The 16,677-nt window shown below is 36.2% G+C and overlaps 1 protein-coding gene across 1 annotated transcript; it reads left to right on the top strand.

The window, feature by feature from the left end:
* The first annotated feature begins 336 nt into the window (after positions 1-336).
* Positions 337-15,272, top strand: LOC128169051 (cytoplasmic polyadenylation element-binding protein 2-like). The gene is made up of 8 exons (XM_052835214.1): positions 337-1,346; positions 4,500-4,599; positions 5,290-5,454; positions 5,665-5,754; positions 6,121-6,239; positions 9,034-9,148; positions 9,878-10,059; positions 10,254-15,272. Exons 1-8 carry the CDS (start codon positions 441-443, stop codon positions 10,479-10,481), a joined length of 1,905 nt encoding a protein of 634 aa, XP_052691174.1. The 5' UTR covers positions 337-440; the 3' UTR covers positions 10,482-15,272.
* Positions 15,273-16,677: the final 1,405 nt, after the last annotated feature.

A 16,677-nucleotide genomic window follows, 5' to 3' on the forward strand; every position in this document is an offset into this window, starting at 1 on the left:
TTCATAGCATAAAACTATTGATTCAGATTGTTTTTAAAAGTAGGTAGTCCCATACCATGTAGGCCTACAGTATAACGGTACTAACGGTATAAGTCCCGCCTCCTCATGTTTATGCAAAACATTCAGTTTCTAGATCATCATCTGTCATTTTCTCTGCGTGTCGATTAACTGAATTTTACATTAAATTAACACAATTAAAAAGTAGAGAAAGATAAAATGTGCATTTTTTCATTCATATGTTTGTAAAATGTCATTTAAAACTAACCAAAATATGTGTTTTAATGTTTACATTTTGGGGATTAGAAACCTAATTACAAAGCGGAAATGAAGGGCAGTGGGCCAAAATACGCAGAAGAGCAGAACCGAGCCATCAGGAGCAGACGTGGCGGACGAGGAGCATTGTAACTCCCCCTTCCAACCATATTTACGTTATTTTATTGATGGGGGATTACGGAGTTGCAGTGGCCACCAACATCGGAGGATTTTCGTCCCTGAATTCTAAGAACATTTTACAAAGTAAGCCCATATTTTCCTCTGATCCGCGTACAATGCAAGATGAAAACATACACGAGAAAACCACATCTCAGCATCAGCAACTTACACAAGTCGTGGCAGAGAACGGAAACATACATGGTTCGGAAATAAGAAACAAATCTGACGCAAATGGTTTAACTCAGGAGAAGAAAACCGATTTATTGACTTCAGCTAGTTCTACACAGGCGCACGGTACCGTTATGGAGTCTTTTTCGTCAACAGCTGTTGTGACATCAGTGACTTCTCCCTCGAGTTTATGGACAAACCAACCCCCAGAGGAAGCTGTGATACCTGCATACCACTCACTGAATGGGACTCTGACTCTGTCCCAGTTTCCTGCAGTCCACAACAACATGTACAGTGCCGGGATAGCCACCCATATGGGTTTGAACATGGCACAGCAGCCTCCACCTCCACAGAGGCGAGCAATCACCGGCCACCACAACTTTCCTGCACGTCAGCAACAGCCCGGAATACTTATCAACAACAACTCCAAGGGCTATCCCAACTGGAGTAATGCTCCTCAATGGTCTCAACAGGGGCAGTCCTGGGGAAATGTCCACTCCACTCAGCACCAGAGACGGTCCGTGCCAAACTTCCCTTCCTCGCTTACTGCAGCCTCTTTTCAGATGAAGAAGTCACCTGTATCATACCAGCAACAAATTACAAACACTGCTCCCCTAATTGCTCCTTCAAGATTTCGGAGGAGCACATCTTTTCCCGGACAAATGCACCAGGCAGCGATGTTAAAACCTGGGCTTGAAATGGGCAGTATGGACGACACTCACAGGGAATCTATGCTCTCTTACCAGGTATGTAAATATTTTATGTGATTTACAACTATCACCATTCCTTAGAAAATATTCATTTGGTAATTATTTTTTTTTTTTACTTAAAAGTCTTAAGAATTTATAAAAAAAACCTTTTCAATGAATTAATCTGTAAACTGAGAATGAAAACATCTTAAAAAGGCCTTGTATCACATTTAAACTGCTATTTCATGCGTACAACCCTTTATTTGCACATTTCCTCGGGCATTGATTAAAAGCAAAAAAATATTGGAGATGTAATATCTGATTATTGAGTTTTTCCTCATAAATTATGACAAGATGCAGATGTTTTGCTCCACAAAATAAAGGGAAAAAACATTATCAGGTTTCCTACATCTTAAAACTATCTCTGATTGTGAGAGAAACGATATTCAGAGGCCTAAACTCAACCTGGTACGCTGTGAGAGCGATACTGGATGATACTGAAATATTGCACACACCCAATCTGGCTCCTGAGGTGAATTTAACAGATCAAGATTCACCAGTCAAGCATTGCACCTGGTGCCCGCTCTGATGCTGCATATTCTGCATTCCTACAATCAATTTTTTACTGGCAGTGAGCGATTTGGTAAAACGTGGAATATTGTGTGACAGTGAGATTGTGAATGAGTTTTGCGTGGGTTGTAGTCCTCTATTGATTTCATACCTCAGAATCTTGTTTGATTATTACACTGCCACAATCAATAGTAGACTGCAGGAACAGATGTATACATGGCTCTGTTTGTTTTGATGCTAATCAATTGAGTATTGACACCCCATTGCTAGCATTTGTCTTCAACTGAGGCTTATGAATGCTGTAGATATTTGATTTCTTTATTCTCTAACAGATGTTACAAGGGAATCAATACTTACATATGGTAGATTGAAGGTTGGAGAGTCAGATTGTGGGTCCTATTGAAGGGGAAAAACCATGGCATTTTGAACTGTTTTATGCCAGCAGTGGCTAAAAATCAATATTGACATGATGTAACTCCTGTTTCCTTTAATGCAATAAAGAGCACAAGAGCCATGATAAGCATCTAAGGGGCAGACAGGCAGGAGGGTTTTATTTATTCAGTGGTACACACCACAGATGCCAACGAGGGTCATTGTGTTAGACTTTAGACATCACGGGCCAGTACTGTTGCTGTAACCCTATCGTAATGTAGTCGGTAACAAGTGGACAATTGAAGGTCCACTATCAATATATTGATTACGGTCATTTAATGCTAGTCATTCAGATCGGCCAGTAACCTGGAGGGCCCTAGTGAATAGAGAGTAAGTGATGCCCTCCCCAAGGACACAGATGTACCCCCATCTGGTGTTAATGTTGGCTTATCAAGGTGGACACAGTGCCTTATGGGCTCACAGCAGCCAGGCCCATAATTATTTCCTATCAGCGTTTAATTGGGTGTGACTTACAGATACAAATCAAATTGTTCTGATATCGGCATGTTGTACCATTACATTGAATCAAGTTTGGAAACTTTATCTACTATAGTATTCAGTTGTCATGAGAGATCTCAACATCTGGCTAAACAAGATATTTCTACATGGGTTTTGTTAATTTTGTTTTTGTCATTTCACTGTTGGAATGTTTTTTTTCTGATCTAAAAATGGTGCTTGAATGTAAAAATCTACATATTTTAAAAAATACAGAAATATTCCCTAATTTTAAAATGAACTCAGAAAAAAATAACTCAGTTTGTGGCCCATTTCTCTCTTGCTTTGCAAGTAATTCAATAACAAGTAATTCAATAACAGCTTATCATCTTTTTTAATCTTAAAGAAACTCTATCATTGAAGGGGCGTGTGATGGAATAAATAACAGTATGACTTCACATAATTTATAGAATGAAACAATGTGCATTATAATGGATTAATTAAATGATCCTTTAAAAGCTTCATTTTTATCTGTTAACCCAGTTTATAGTGGGCTAATACACCACACTGACCCTAGATAAAGAGCAAAAGTCTGCCAACAAATTTAATCATCCTTTGCTTTAGCTTAATCATTCCATCAAATCAGAAAAATGTGTGGTCTATTTATAAACCTAATGCCAACCAGACTTTGTAAACAAAACAAGTTGTAGGATGTATATGCACTTCATCAGAAATAGCAGTACATGTACGATATACAGTTCAACCAGGAATCTAACTCAAGAATTAGTATATATATATATGTTGTGAGAGCAGGTCTAATGTTGAAGTCTTTGTGGAACATTAAGAATATACTCCATCTGACAAATGTATGAGCTTGTATAGTGCCCTATTTAAGCTAGTGTAGCAGAGAGATGTGAATTAGATATAGTATAAACGGCATCACACTTGAGTTTTCAGATGATAGGCATATTGACTTTGTCCTTTGGACTCTGGCTGATACGAGCCTTTCTGAATATTGCACAAGTGCCAAGATGAAAAGACGTGTTATAAGTGTAGCAATTAACAATCATAGAATTAACTCCAGTCATGACAATTCTCTGTCACTGGTTTCTATTTCCTTTACTCTTTGTTGATTTTTTAAATCAATACACATACCAAACAACTGGGCTTGATATTATATGTATAAATAAGGAAAATAAAATTGTCAAAGATTTCTCTTTTTTAACCCAGAGAAATTCATTTGACATTTCTAACAGTAATTTATACTAGTGGAAAAATCTGACACATTTTATCCATTTGGAAACTCTCTGAACACCTTACACGATTTTTCAACATAATTACATTTTAATGTTTCCCCTCTCTCAACTTGCTGATAAAAAGTAACACTCATTGGTTGAAATACAGATGTTTTTATGCTCAATCTATTTTTTTTTTTGCCTTTAATTGACACAGTTTGAATAATGAGAAAGATGAGAGCAAACAAATTATTAAAGCTGGCTTATGATTCAATTTTCTATGAATAAGTATGAAAAAAAGGCAAATTAAGCTACCAAGTATAACAAAACTGAAAAGATTGAGTACACAAAAAAGTAATGCAAATTGATACTGCAGTGCATGTCGTTTTTATGTAGCAAAAATATTTATGGATGTATAAAACAATTTGTTCAGCCAATCAAATTGCGTTTCAAACAGAAATTAAATTATACAGCTATACCAGCATCACCATTGATACGGTGTTGTCCAATTTAATTGTACTGTTTCTTTGTTTTGCAGGACAGAAGTAACTCCTATGACAGTATGCGGTTCACCAACTTTGAGAACCAACTCCTGGACATCATGAGAAACTCGGGAGACCACGCAGACCCAATGAAAGGTTGGTAATGGAGAATGGCGGTAAAGAGCTCAACAAACAGCTCGGAATTAATGGTCATTACTAGTCTGTGGAATATATTGCATTATTGTTTTGGTATAGGTATAACAGGTATGAAAATGAGAGGTATATGTCAGCTGTAGATGGTTTTTGAGAAAAGCATGCTATAAATACTGGAAATTTCAGGCATGAATGTTGTTGAACAATTAAGACCAGTGTGGCTGAGCAAGTGTGTAAACATATGTCACATGATGATTGTGTGATTATGTCAGGGCAAAACTTGTATACACCAGTTGTAGAATTAGCACTGCATTTATCATGTTTTTCTGTACTGGGAACTGAAATGCATTCATACATATATATATATAATAGGACATTAAACTCATCAAGAACTATTTTAACATGCCATTTCCTCGTTTTCTAAAGTGGTTTATGATTTTAGTACCCATAAATGTGTTGGCAATAACACTAATAATCTGATGCAACCTTTGTACATTCTGACTGATAGAAATGACTTTAAAATTTTTAATACTTTTTTATAGAAAATGACAATAATGATTAATATAGAAGCATTTGTTCTTCAAGCTATTTTCGTGACCACATTTCAGAGTGTAATACATGTAGAGCTCCACAACAATAAGATCTCACATCCCTTGAACCCAGTACTAAGATGTTTCTGTTTGTTTTGTGCAGTGAAGTCGTCCTTTGGGTTTGGAGAGTTGGATGAGGAGACGCTGGACTCGAGCCTGTCTGTGCTGGGGTGTGGTCCCCGGGGCTCGCCCGGCTCTCAGGGGGAGAGGATCGAGCGATTCTCCAGGAAGGTGTTTGTTGGTGGACTGCCACCGGACATAGATGAAGGTAATTGTTATTTATTGGATAGCTCCAATTGTTTCCCACCCTTCTATCAGTTTATTCATATAGGGTTTAGTGTCACTACATTCATTACATTCATGTTTTTAGGTCATTTATCTTTAATGATGTATAACATGCATGCCTCATTGTTTCATTAACTTTTCCTACCTGTAGTTTGACCTGCTTGTAAGCTAACTGATCTTTTGATTGTTGTAGAGGAGATCACAGCAGCTTTCCGCAGATTTGGGGTACTGGTGGTGGACTGGCCTCATAAAGCAGAGAGCAAGTCCTACTTTCCTCCTAAAGGTATGCTCCCACCTAGTGGTTATTGTGGTCATCAGAAAAGTCTGAAAGATCCTGATGATCCTCACTGGCCCTGAGTAAGAGACATGGTCATTGTCTCAAGCCAAAATAAAGCTCTCTCCTACTCATGCCTTCTTGATTCTATGAAGTATGTTCACACAGGAAATATGAAAAAGTGCTTTTGACTGTATAAGTAAGAATCCTGTTTTATCGAATGGCAACCAACTGCTATTTGATTATTTATATGCGGAATATTTAATTCTGTATATGTAGGCGACTGTTTGATTCTGTTCCTGTATTCTGTTTGATACTGTATTTACAGGCTACTGTTTGGTTCTGTATCTTATGACTTAAATACCTTATTTGTAGGCTACTGTTTCCTGCTGTTCCAAGACGAGATGTCGGTGCAGACCCTGATTGAGCACTGTATTGTGGATGATGAGAAGCTCTACTGGTGTGTGTCCAGCCCAACCATGAAAGACAAACCGGTCAGTTTCACTCATACATTGTGTTATACCGTATATCCGGGGGTTTTTTGCATGTCACAAAATTTGCGAAAATTGGGAAAAATGACACATTTTTAATTTGCTTCTGTCATTTTTTGCGATTTAAAAAGTTCCTTATAAAAAATGATACAGGGCATAATTTCTGCATATTCAATATTAATTTACAATATAAAAGAAGTCGCGAAAAAAGCGAAAATTAGATCACCGCAAAAATTACCGGATATACGGTATGTTTCCTCTATGTACCTTGGACCTAAGTATAGAGACTAGAAACTTGGAAGTCATTTTGGATGGCGAATGGCTAGTCATACCCCATACAACAAGTTGTGAGGGGTGTAATGTTTTTGACCAGGCAGTCAGTCAGGCGGTCAATTCTGATTTTTTGTAAGCACAACTGTGCTTAAACCACTGCACAGAATTTTGTAAAACTTTGTAGGTATTACTTTATTGCCAGGAAATTTTGATTTCTGTATTTTTCTGAAAATTTTGGCACATTTGAATTTAGAATTTTGTTTTTAAAGACAAAAGTATAGACATACATACATACAGAAAGTTTTGATTTGATTTTTTGGGAGTTATGATCATTTTAAAATCAAGTTATTTTGTGTATTTAATGTATACCCTGCCATACATTATGTATAGCATTGTCCAGTAACGGGGGATCTTGAGCTATGTAAGCTTGCTCACTTTTTCTTTTCTCATTATAAGAATGATCTTAATTTGTTATGAAATGTATGAGAATAGTGTCAATGGTTTAACAAGGATAGTGTGGACTTGCTTAAGTAGGGAAGGTGTACTGTTTATAATGCAATACTCTAAGACTAAGTTAACTGGGAGTGTACTTTATATATCACAAAGACTGTGAGAGTACTGATCTATATCATACATTTACACATCCATATACTGTGAAATCATTAAATTTGTGGGGTCAATTTTTGTGGATAGCTTAAAATTTACAGGTTTGTGGGGACGTAATTTTGTGTATTTTCTTATACTCAGGAATGGAAGTATGACTTTAAAACCCTTATTTATTAATTCATGTAGGATGTTAATTCATGGATAAGAGATACCCACGAATTCCACAAAAATTGAGCCACCACGAAATCTAATGATTCCAAAGTAAATTGTTTCTTTGGAAAGCTATTGACAAAATGAATTGTCTGAGATTTGGACATATTTTAAGGTTGATTAAATGAAAAAGACAGAAAAACAAAGTATAATGAAAACAGATGGACGTAGAGTAGCACAAAAATTGTGTGTTTGATAGACCTAATGAGGGAGGTTTGGAAGATGTACAGATCAGAGTCAGATGATATCAGAGCTACAACTCATCACACAGATATCATTGCCCCCTCAGATGTATCAAAGCCTACCACAAAACAGAAAGTTTTGAAATTATGTGTTCAGAGTTCTGATTGCAGCAGTTTCATGTAAACTATATATCCCAACATTAAATTTATACTATAGATTCTTAATTAAACACGATGAATTAATATCTGCGTGATGTTGCAAGAAGCACATCTCGCAGATTTTAAAATGTCAATTTATTTTTTAAAACAGATGTAAAGTAAATGAAACTATGATAAAAATTTGGTGTTTGCAAAGAGCCTAGCTCTTTATATTCTTGCGATTTGATGCTAAACAGATGAATAGCAGTAATTAAGTTCTAGCGTAAATTAAGGATTCTACAGTACTCAACTTAACTACTGGAACAAAAAAGTACCTTGTGCAGTACGTTCTCGTCTTTAACTGACCAAAAAAACTGCATATATATTCAGTCATATAGTACTAGTAATTTATGTAACCTGACTTGGCAAAAATATATTACATGTAGGAGATGTGATGCTATTGTTATATATTGAGTAACAATCTAACATTTCATTTGTCATGTAAAATCATAAGTTTATATTTCTACTGTCAGAAAATCTAATTAAATGAGAGCTTGGTACAAGTTGTAAGCTATTTATTATTCAAGAGGTCATTCATGTGATTAGCAGTTGTCATTGAGGTATCCTCTGTTATACTGTGTATCTTCCCCCTCCACCAGGCCATCCTTTAAAAAATGTTTGTTTGGAATTGCTGCCTTGATGTTTCTAGACCCAGGAAGGGGGGGGGGGGGGGGTTGCAAACTGGAAGCTAAACTAATTAAAAATTGGTAAAAAAAAAAAAAATATCCACATAAAAAAAAAGTTATTAATTTTTGCTCATAAAATATTATCAGTGGGGTATTTCAATGAGGCATGAGGAAATTCCAAACCACCACTAATTTTGTTTTGGCCCCAGTGGATGAAGGTCGTAGTTCTTGATGAATTCTCCCAGCAGGCCCTGATTGATGCTCTTTGGAGATTTCTGACAACTGCTGTGAAATATGTTAGTTTTTATCATATTGTCCCTCAACAGAGGGTCAAATGCCCCATTAGTTTAGAACAATTATCAGGCCAGAACAATGCTCCCATAACATCTCTACAGTGAAAGAGTCAGCCAGATGAATGAAGTTGGGAAGACTATCTTGTATAAAAACATTTTTGTTTTGTATTTTTAACTTTGATGATAAATGCATTTCTAAAGAAAAAAAACAGTCTTTAAGAGAGTCATACCAAATCAAATAATTGATAAGTCTAAATCTAAGATAAAATTAAACTTTTACTTTTTTCAATTTGCTTTTTTTTTCTGTTGCATGCATTTCTTTTGAATATTCCAGGTTTTACATCTTTGATCATCTAACTTGATATTGTCATAATATGCAGACAGAATAATTATGTGGTTTCTGTGACAGGTCCAGATTCGGCCCTGGAACCTGAGTGATTCTGACTTTGTGATGGATGGATCCCAACCACTGGACCCCAGGAAGACCATCTTTGTCGGGGGAGTCCCCAGACCTCTCAGAGCAGGTAACTCTTGGAGTTTGTGTGTACAGAAGAACTTTTCTAAATCTTAGTTCAGGGGCTGTCACTGTTCTTTTTCAACAGGATCTGGGTTGTTAGGATAGGGAAAATAATCAACCTTTTAGTGAAATTTGAAAAATTACGAAATTCTGCATTATTCTTAATTCATATATGTTTATTATCAAACTCTGTCATTTATGAGATTCATCTGGAAGATTATTTAATGCGATTATACATTTATCATGAACACCATTCATCCTTTCCTGTTGTGTATAAATCCTGTTGTTCCATGTGTGTACATACTGTTCTATCATGCGTTATTTCTAGCCTGTGGTGCTTGAATCCTTTCCTATCGTTTATTTTGTAAAAAAAAATGTTGCAGGTACTGTATCTACATTTATTTATTTATGAGCTACAGAGTGTCACTGTGTGGTATCTACCTTAATTATAATAGTACAGAATACCAAGCATATCTACCTTTAGTTATTGATATGTACAGTATAAAGTATAGCTGATTATTCTCCCATTTGGTAAATGAAATTGTATTTACATGTTTTAATATGATACATACAGCATATTTAATGCTCTTCCCTTCTGATGTAGAGAATTATAACTTTGTGATGTTGTGGTATTGAGTATGTGATATCCAAGTTGTTCTGAGTATGTGATATCCGAGTGTTTCTGATTCCTCTTTTTTATTGGTACTAAATATTGCTGTAACTGCTTTGTTTTCAGTGGAGCTGGCAATGATCATGGACCGCCTGTACGGAGGAGTCTGCTATGCAGGGATTGACACAGACCCTGAACTGAAGTATCCCAAGGGGGCAGGGCGTGTGGCCTTCTCCAACCAGCAGAGCTACATAGCAGCCATCAGTGCCAGATTTGTTCAGCTCCAGCACGGGGAAATAGACAAGAGGGTAGGTATAACTGATGGTAACAACAGAGCTTGGGCATCACTGAGGGAACAGGGATTGAAAAGCTGGTTAAAAATATCAAAGCACTGATACTAGAAATTAGTACCCAGTCTTGCTTATCTGTAAATGTTGTTATTTAATGATAAAAGATCTGCATTGTGTAGAACAATATAGTTGTGTTGTTTGGATGTTGACAGGTGGAGGTCAAGCCCTATGTTCTGGACGACCAGATGTGTGACGAGTGCCAGGGATCCAGGTGTGGTGGCAAGTTTGCTCCATTTTTCTGCGCCAACGTCACCTGTCTGCAGTACTACTGCGAGCAGTGTTGGGCCCAGATCCACTCCCGGCCCGGGCGCGAGTTCCACAAACCGCTGGTCAAGGAGGGCGCAGACAGGCCCAGGGCTGTCCCGTTTCGCTGGTGTTAGATCAACAAAACTCAACAAGATTTTTCTTCAAAAGAAATAAAACTTGTAGATGTATTTAGTCCAGATTAATATATTATTTATTTATTGAATTTTTATCTTGTTACTTGTTTATTTTTTGTCAGTGCTGATTATGGCTATTGGTTACGATAGCCCGTAAAACGTTCCCTTGCCAACTATTTATTATTGATTGTCTCTAGCAGGAGCATTCCATGGGAAGTCCTACACTTTAATACCACAAAGTTTTTGTACAGATGTAAATGTTCCCTGTTTTTTATAAATCACAAGAGAGAGAAAAAAATCTAGTTATGTATTTTTTCACAAGTTTTTTCACAGGACAGCAATATATATATCACACATGTAATCTGTGTTCATGAATTTTGTACTTTTTCCATCTTGCATGTTGTGCATTTGATAAAAAAAATGAAGTTGGATTTTATGAATCATTAGGTGGATAGTTTTTTTTCTACTTTTGTGAGTTTTTTAGCTAGAGACAATCCAGGCTATTTATATCTGGTTCTCGGACTTTGTACTGTGTGAATTACTCTAGTCAGTGTCTGTTTGTATTCTGGTCATTGTTGATGTTAATCATTGTTATTTATAAACAAAATTTTCAGTAATGTGTTGCAGGGATTTGTGACAAAATGATACCTTTCAGAATTCAGCATTTTGATTTTTTTACTGTTTATATAACTGTTTTATACTTTTATTTTGCTAATTAAGAGTTTCTAGTTATTGCATGCAGTTTTTTGTGTTTAATTAGTTTGATATATTTTTTTTCAATGAATTATTTGCTTTGTTGTATGAATTTTCTGTGATTACCATATTTATTCAGCCAGGAGGGGGTGTGTCCCTGGACAGAGGGGTTATATCGGGCTTGTTGTTTTTTTTTTTATCCTTTTTTCCCATTTAATCATTTCATGTATTGGGTTCATATACTACATGCCATATTAACAGGTTCTTTTTTATGTGAAGAACACGCTTAGACAAGAGGTCTTATTTTCCCACAGATTTCATTTTTGCTTTTTTATCCCATTATTTTGTTTCTCCTGTGTTATTTTGCAGTTAGTAGCGCCTGGTTGTGGTTACCATTACGATATAGGTATTTGTTTATTGCTCAATCATACCGTGTACAATAGAAACTACTACTAGAATGTTACACTTATTTTTTGATGAACATTTTTTGAGTTACTTGCTGTCAAGTGTATCTTAGCTACCACTCTGTGTAAATTGTATAGTCACTCCAGTTTTGATTGTTTTATATATTCCAGACTTTTTTTTACATATCACCCCAGCTTCCGCTTTGTACATTCTGCAAACAAAAAAAAATTTTAAAAAATTGAAAAACAACTGCATGCACCTCATCTTGATATATATACATGTAGGCTTTTTACTAAGACTGTGTAATCTTTTTGTACCTTCACTACTTCCAGTGTTATTTTGTATAAAGGAGAAAAATTTGATACAGACTTTGAACAATATCAATTGCACTTTTTTCACACATTGACAATGTATTTTTTTAATTTTCTGCCAAACAAATCTGTAATATATTTTATTATCAACTTACAAAGTCATTGTCAATCAAAGTGTGTGTTTTAGTGTCACAACAATGCAAACGGATTGCTGGAGATGGACTCGTTTTGTTATGTCTCCGCCTATGGTTTTTACAGATACTTTTTCACTAAACTTAACACTTTTTATAGACAGATAGTTTTTTTTTCAAATAGCAAATTAACACAATCTTTTTTTTTCTTTAAGGTTTACAGGTGCTAATTTTATAAGTATGAAAATAATGGCTAAAGTTGAAGTTTCCATTTAATATTTTAGGCTTTGTTTTAAATCTTGATTTGCCAAAAAAAAAAAGTAGTAACATAAAATTGGGGATTGTAAATTTGGCTTATTTGCATACAGAACAATACTGTTCTTTTATAGTTAGATTTTCAGATAAATCTTATTCAAAATTTTCAATTTCTTACAGCAACCATCTTATCAAAACTTTTTAAAAATTCATTTGAAGTATGTAAATATTTGCACTCCTCTAGTAAAAAAAAATGAACAGGAAGCTTAGTTTTAAAACATGATTAAAATGGGTAGAAGCTTCTTACTTGTAGCAAAACCTTAATATCAAGTCAGTGTTAGAAGACTTGGTAATTATTTAAAAGGGAAAATCAAATTTGTTTGGTATAGATTTCTATTGTCTGTTGTATCAGTGGGAGGACCTGGAACAATTGTACTTGGTGTTGTGTTTAGAATTTGTACTATAACTGGAAGTCCTAACAGAGGTGTTTGCAGTTTTGTGATGAATCAGGAACAACATCGGTGTCTTCTGTAAGACGTGGGATGTGATTGTTGGTATTCTGACCATGCAGTTTTTTTGTTTAAAATCAAAAGGTCAGGAAAAGAGTAGATATCGTATTATGAGGTTTGTGTAGGATTGTTTGAGGCATTTTGCATCATCAATTGAACCCAACAACGGAGGTCAAATGTGTTCTTTTGTAATTTATGTATCAAGCCCAGTGGTGAACGCTGACTGTGATTTTTTAAATGCCAGTTGTTAATTGTCAGATGAAGGTGGATATTACAAACTGTAGCTGGTAATGGGATGTGGGCTCTCAGCAAGGCCGGCTTCCACACAGTGTCACAAAACTACCTCAGTCTTTGATCTGAATCCAGGATACCTCACCACACTGTAACTGCCTTCCTACCCAGTAGTCAATTAGTCCAGCCCACTTCTGTACAGTCATTCAGCTGACAACTTCTGTCCCCTGTGAAGATACAACAAACTGAACAGAACTTGTCACTGGTATTGTTAAATATTCTCCCCAATAACATCTGACCTTGCTGAGGGCCAGCATTGCAAAGTCTTTCATAGAGAAAAGCCACTGTGTGTCTGTTGGTTTCCTAGTTTGCTGTTTGTTGGGTAGCTCAGACCCTAGCCTCATTGTGGGATTTGGGGAGGGACTTCCTTAACCTCATTGCGGGGATGGGGAGGGACTTCCTATGCATCACCTGTGGGGATGGGGGGGACCTTCCTGGCCTCATTGTGGGGGTGAGGAGGGACTTCCTTAGCCTCATTGCGGGGATGGGGAGGGACTTCTTTAGCCTCATTGTGGGGATGGGGAGGGACTTCCTTAGCCTCATTGTCGGGATGGGGAGGGACCTTCCTGGCCTCATTGTGGGGGTGAGGAGGGACTTCCTTAGCCTCATTGTGGGGATGGGGAGGGAATTTCAGTGTTACAACAAGGATGTTTGTTGAGTTGTTTTGTTTCCAAGTCACTTTTAACTCAATTTTTTTTATAATTTGTTATTTCTTTTGTTTTACTTTTTTATTGAAAACAAGATGGTGATTTTTTTTAAAAACTAGAATGAATGTCTCCAAGTAAAGAAGAGAAGAAAATCTACAGATGTTTTCAGCAGCTTCTGTGACGTCTCTGAACATTTCTGTCAGAGACCACTGGATCTCAGTAGCTATCAATACACTCGTAGATTTTCTTTCCTTTTATGATTGAAATTGGTATTTTTATATTTTTTAGTTCAAAGATATTTATACTTTTATATTTTTTAAGAAAAACAAAATGCACTATAGTCGTTAGTAGGTGTTGTTTCCATGTAGATTTCATAGTTTATTAGATGCAGTGAGTGAAATTCTGTTTTTGAAATGTGTGTGTAATACTTTTTATTAGATTTCTTTAATACATTTTTGTAAGGAACGGATGGCAATTCTGTGTAATCTTAAAGAGCTTTCCACTGTGTTCAAATTTGTTTATATAAGATGCAGTTTTCATGAAAAAGTCAAGGTTATGATTGCTGCCAAAGTCAACTTGCCAGAAACAGTCCATCATTTCAAGTGTTAACATTGCAAAACATAAAAAAGTGGGTCCATCGCGTGCTGGAACTAGTCATGTAGACTTTAGATGCATCAACAGACAGCCACTTGGGTGGTGATGGGTATGATATTTTTTCTTTTGTGCAATATTTTAGTTAGATTATTATGGTTAAAAAGGGCAGTAATTTTCATATTTTGATTTCACTGGTATTTATTTTTTCACAGATTTTTTTATTCTATGCTTCAATATACCTGTATTTACTACACTAGTTATGTATTATATGAGAGAGTTTGGCTTACACAATCCACTGGTTTGTGAAGCTAGTTCTGATCAAGATAAACCTGGAGTTTGTGTGGAGATGGAGCTCTCTGCCACAGTTCTTTGTTAATGTGTAACCAAAACACTTCAGAGAGAGCAGGTCATGGTTAGACTCCAGAGTGAGTATTTGACATCTAGTTTTGAATCAAGTGAAGTCAACAACAACCAGACTCTGCTTGTTTTAAAAGTTAACAGTTGCGAACTACAACACAATCCACATTCCCTGTGTCTGAAGGGGAAGCAACTGTTCAGTAAAAGTACACACATAAAAGTGAGCCATGTGACCCATAGAAATCTTGTTACAAGTTTTCAATCTATTTTTGGATTTTTTTTTCCCTTCCCACTTTGTGCCCATCTTTCACATTGCCTGTTCACTTCAGTATTACATGCTGCATTCAACATTGTCCCGAACGTTCGGTGAATTAACATCAGTGGGACTTGTTGCAATGGGTGGGACCCTTAGTTTCTCCCCATAAGATTTTCATGTGCATGTGTAGTTTTTGACCAATTTCATACATGTTGTGTTTTTTGTATAATGGGAAGTTTTTAAAGTTATTTTGTTTAAGGTTATCAACCGATCCTGAAGTTTCTATGTTTTTTAATAAAGCTAAGTCATTCTTTTATAATAATAAACATGAATGGTGTTGTTTATATGTGTTGTGTTATCTTTGGGCTCTATGAGGCGAGCTTATCACCGAGTTGTCAGTTATATAAAGACAACAGGAACTTTGCTGTAGGATTAGTCTGGGAGTGGATTTACTGAATAAGAAATTGATCACTTTGACTGCTCAGTCAGAATATCAGACTGATGCATTGTACCATTTTTAAAGAAGAGACAAAGAAACATGCTTTACTAAACAATAGTATAACAAGACAGAAAAGGTCATTAAGGAATGGGGATGAAAATAAAAGCCAGTCAGTTTCCCATAAACTGTAGTGAAACGGATTGGATAGAATAAGAACAAGGTGATGAAGTAAATGGGTTTATTATATCATGGCGCCTTCCCTTTTTATTGGTGCTAAATGATATCAAAGGCATGTACAATGGATAAAATTCTGTGCCTAAAACCTGATTCTTATTGTATTGCAATTGAAATTTTGCTTTGAAATTAATCATATTTCGTAGTATGGGAAAAAATGTTATGATATTACTTTGCATCTACAGGAAAAATGCTTTATATGAAGTGATCTTCAATACACCATGCATTCCAGGATACAGAAATGACTAAATATGATCATTTTCATCCCTCAATTCGGCTCAATACCTCCATAAACTTGATGCAACCTGCAACCGATAACCCATTTAATGATAAGTTGATTGTAATTCTTTTCATCTTCAGCGCAGATTTTTCTCTTTCTCTCCATGCAACCTGCAACTGATAACCCATTTATGATAAGTTGATTGTAATTCTTTTCGTCTTCAGCGCAGATTTTTCTCTCTCTCCATGCATGTCCCAATAAAGAAGTTTTAACACTAACTAGTGTTTTTTCGCTTGCACCGTTCTGACTCGAATCCCTACCCTGCTCATGCCGTCCTCAAATCACCGTTCTACCTCTAGCTCGCACTTTCATCAGATATCCATAAAGGTCCGTCATCCTTGTTCGCAAATTTCAACAACGACCTCTAGTACAAACCATTCTCAACTTACTAGAGTTTATCACATCTATTTCCCTCATCTTCAAATTACTCCATGAACCTCTAGCTCTAACCATCGTCAAAAAACCACAGCTATCTCACACTTCCCTCAAAAAACATATTTAAATCTAGTTTCTCCCACCTTCAAAAATCACATCAAACTTTCAGTTCCCTCAATGCTCAAATTATTAACAGCGATCTCTAGACGATCTCCACCAACCTCGGATAACTCCATCAGCATCTAGTGCCCGCTATCCCCCAAACTACTGTAGTCACCTCTAGTTTCCACAGTATCAGATTCTGTGTTCAATTTTTTCCCTTCCTCAAATGACCACATCTGCTCATAGCTTCCACAATCCTCACATTGTCATCGGCTACGTTAGTTCCTACCATTCTCAAAACATCATATCAACTCTTT

The sequence above is a fragment of the Crassostrea angulata genome, unplaced genomic scaffold, assembly GCF_025612915.1.
Source record: "Crassostrea angulata isolate pt1a10 unplaced genomic scaffold, ASM2561291v2 HiC_scaffold_92, whole genome shotgun sequence".
Lineage (NCBI taxonomy): Eukaryota > Metazoa > Mollusca > Bivalvia > Ostreida > Ostreidae > Magallana > Magallana angulata.

What these genes read in the sequence shown, in the direction of transcription:
- LOC128169051 (XM_052835214.1), top strand. Translation starts at nt 441, where the DNA reads ATGGGGGATTACGGAGTTGCAGTGGCCACCAACATCGGAGGATTTTCG. An exon ending in GTCCTACTTTCCTCCTAAAG is followed by an intron (nt 5,755 to 6,120) that starts GTATGCTCCCAC and finishes CCTTATTTGTAG; the next exon opens with GCTACTGTTTCCTGCTGTTC. An exon ending in CAACCATGAAAGACAAACCG is followed by an intron (nt 6,240 to 9,033) that starts GTCAGTTTCACT and finishes TTTCTGTGACAG; the next exon opens with GTCCAGATTCGGCCCTGGAA.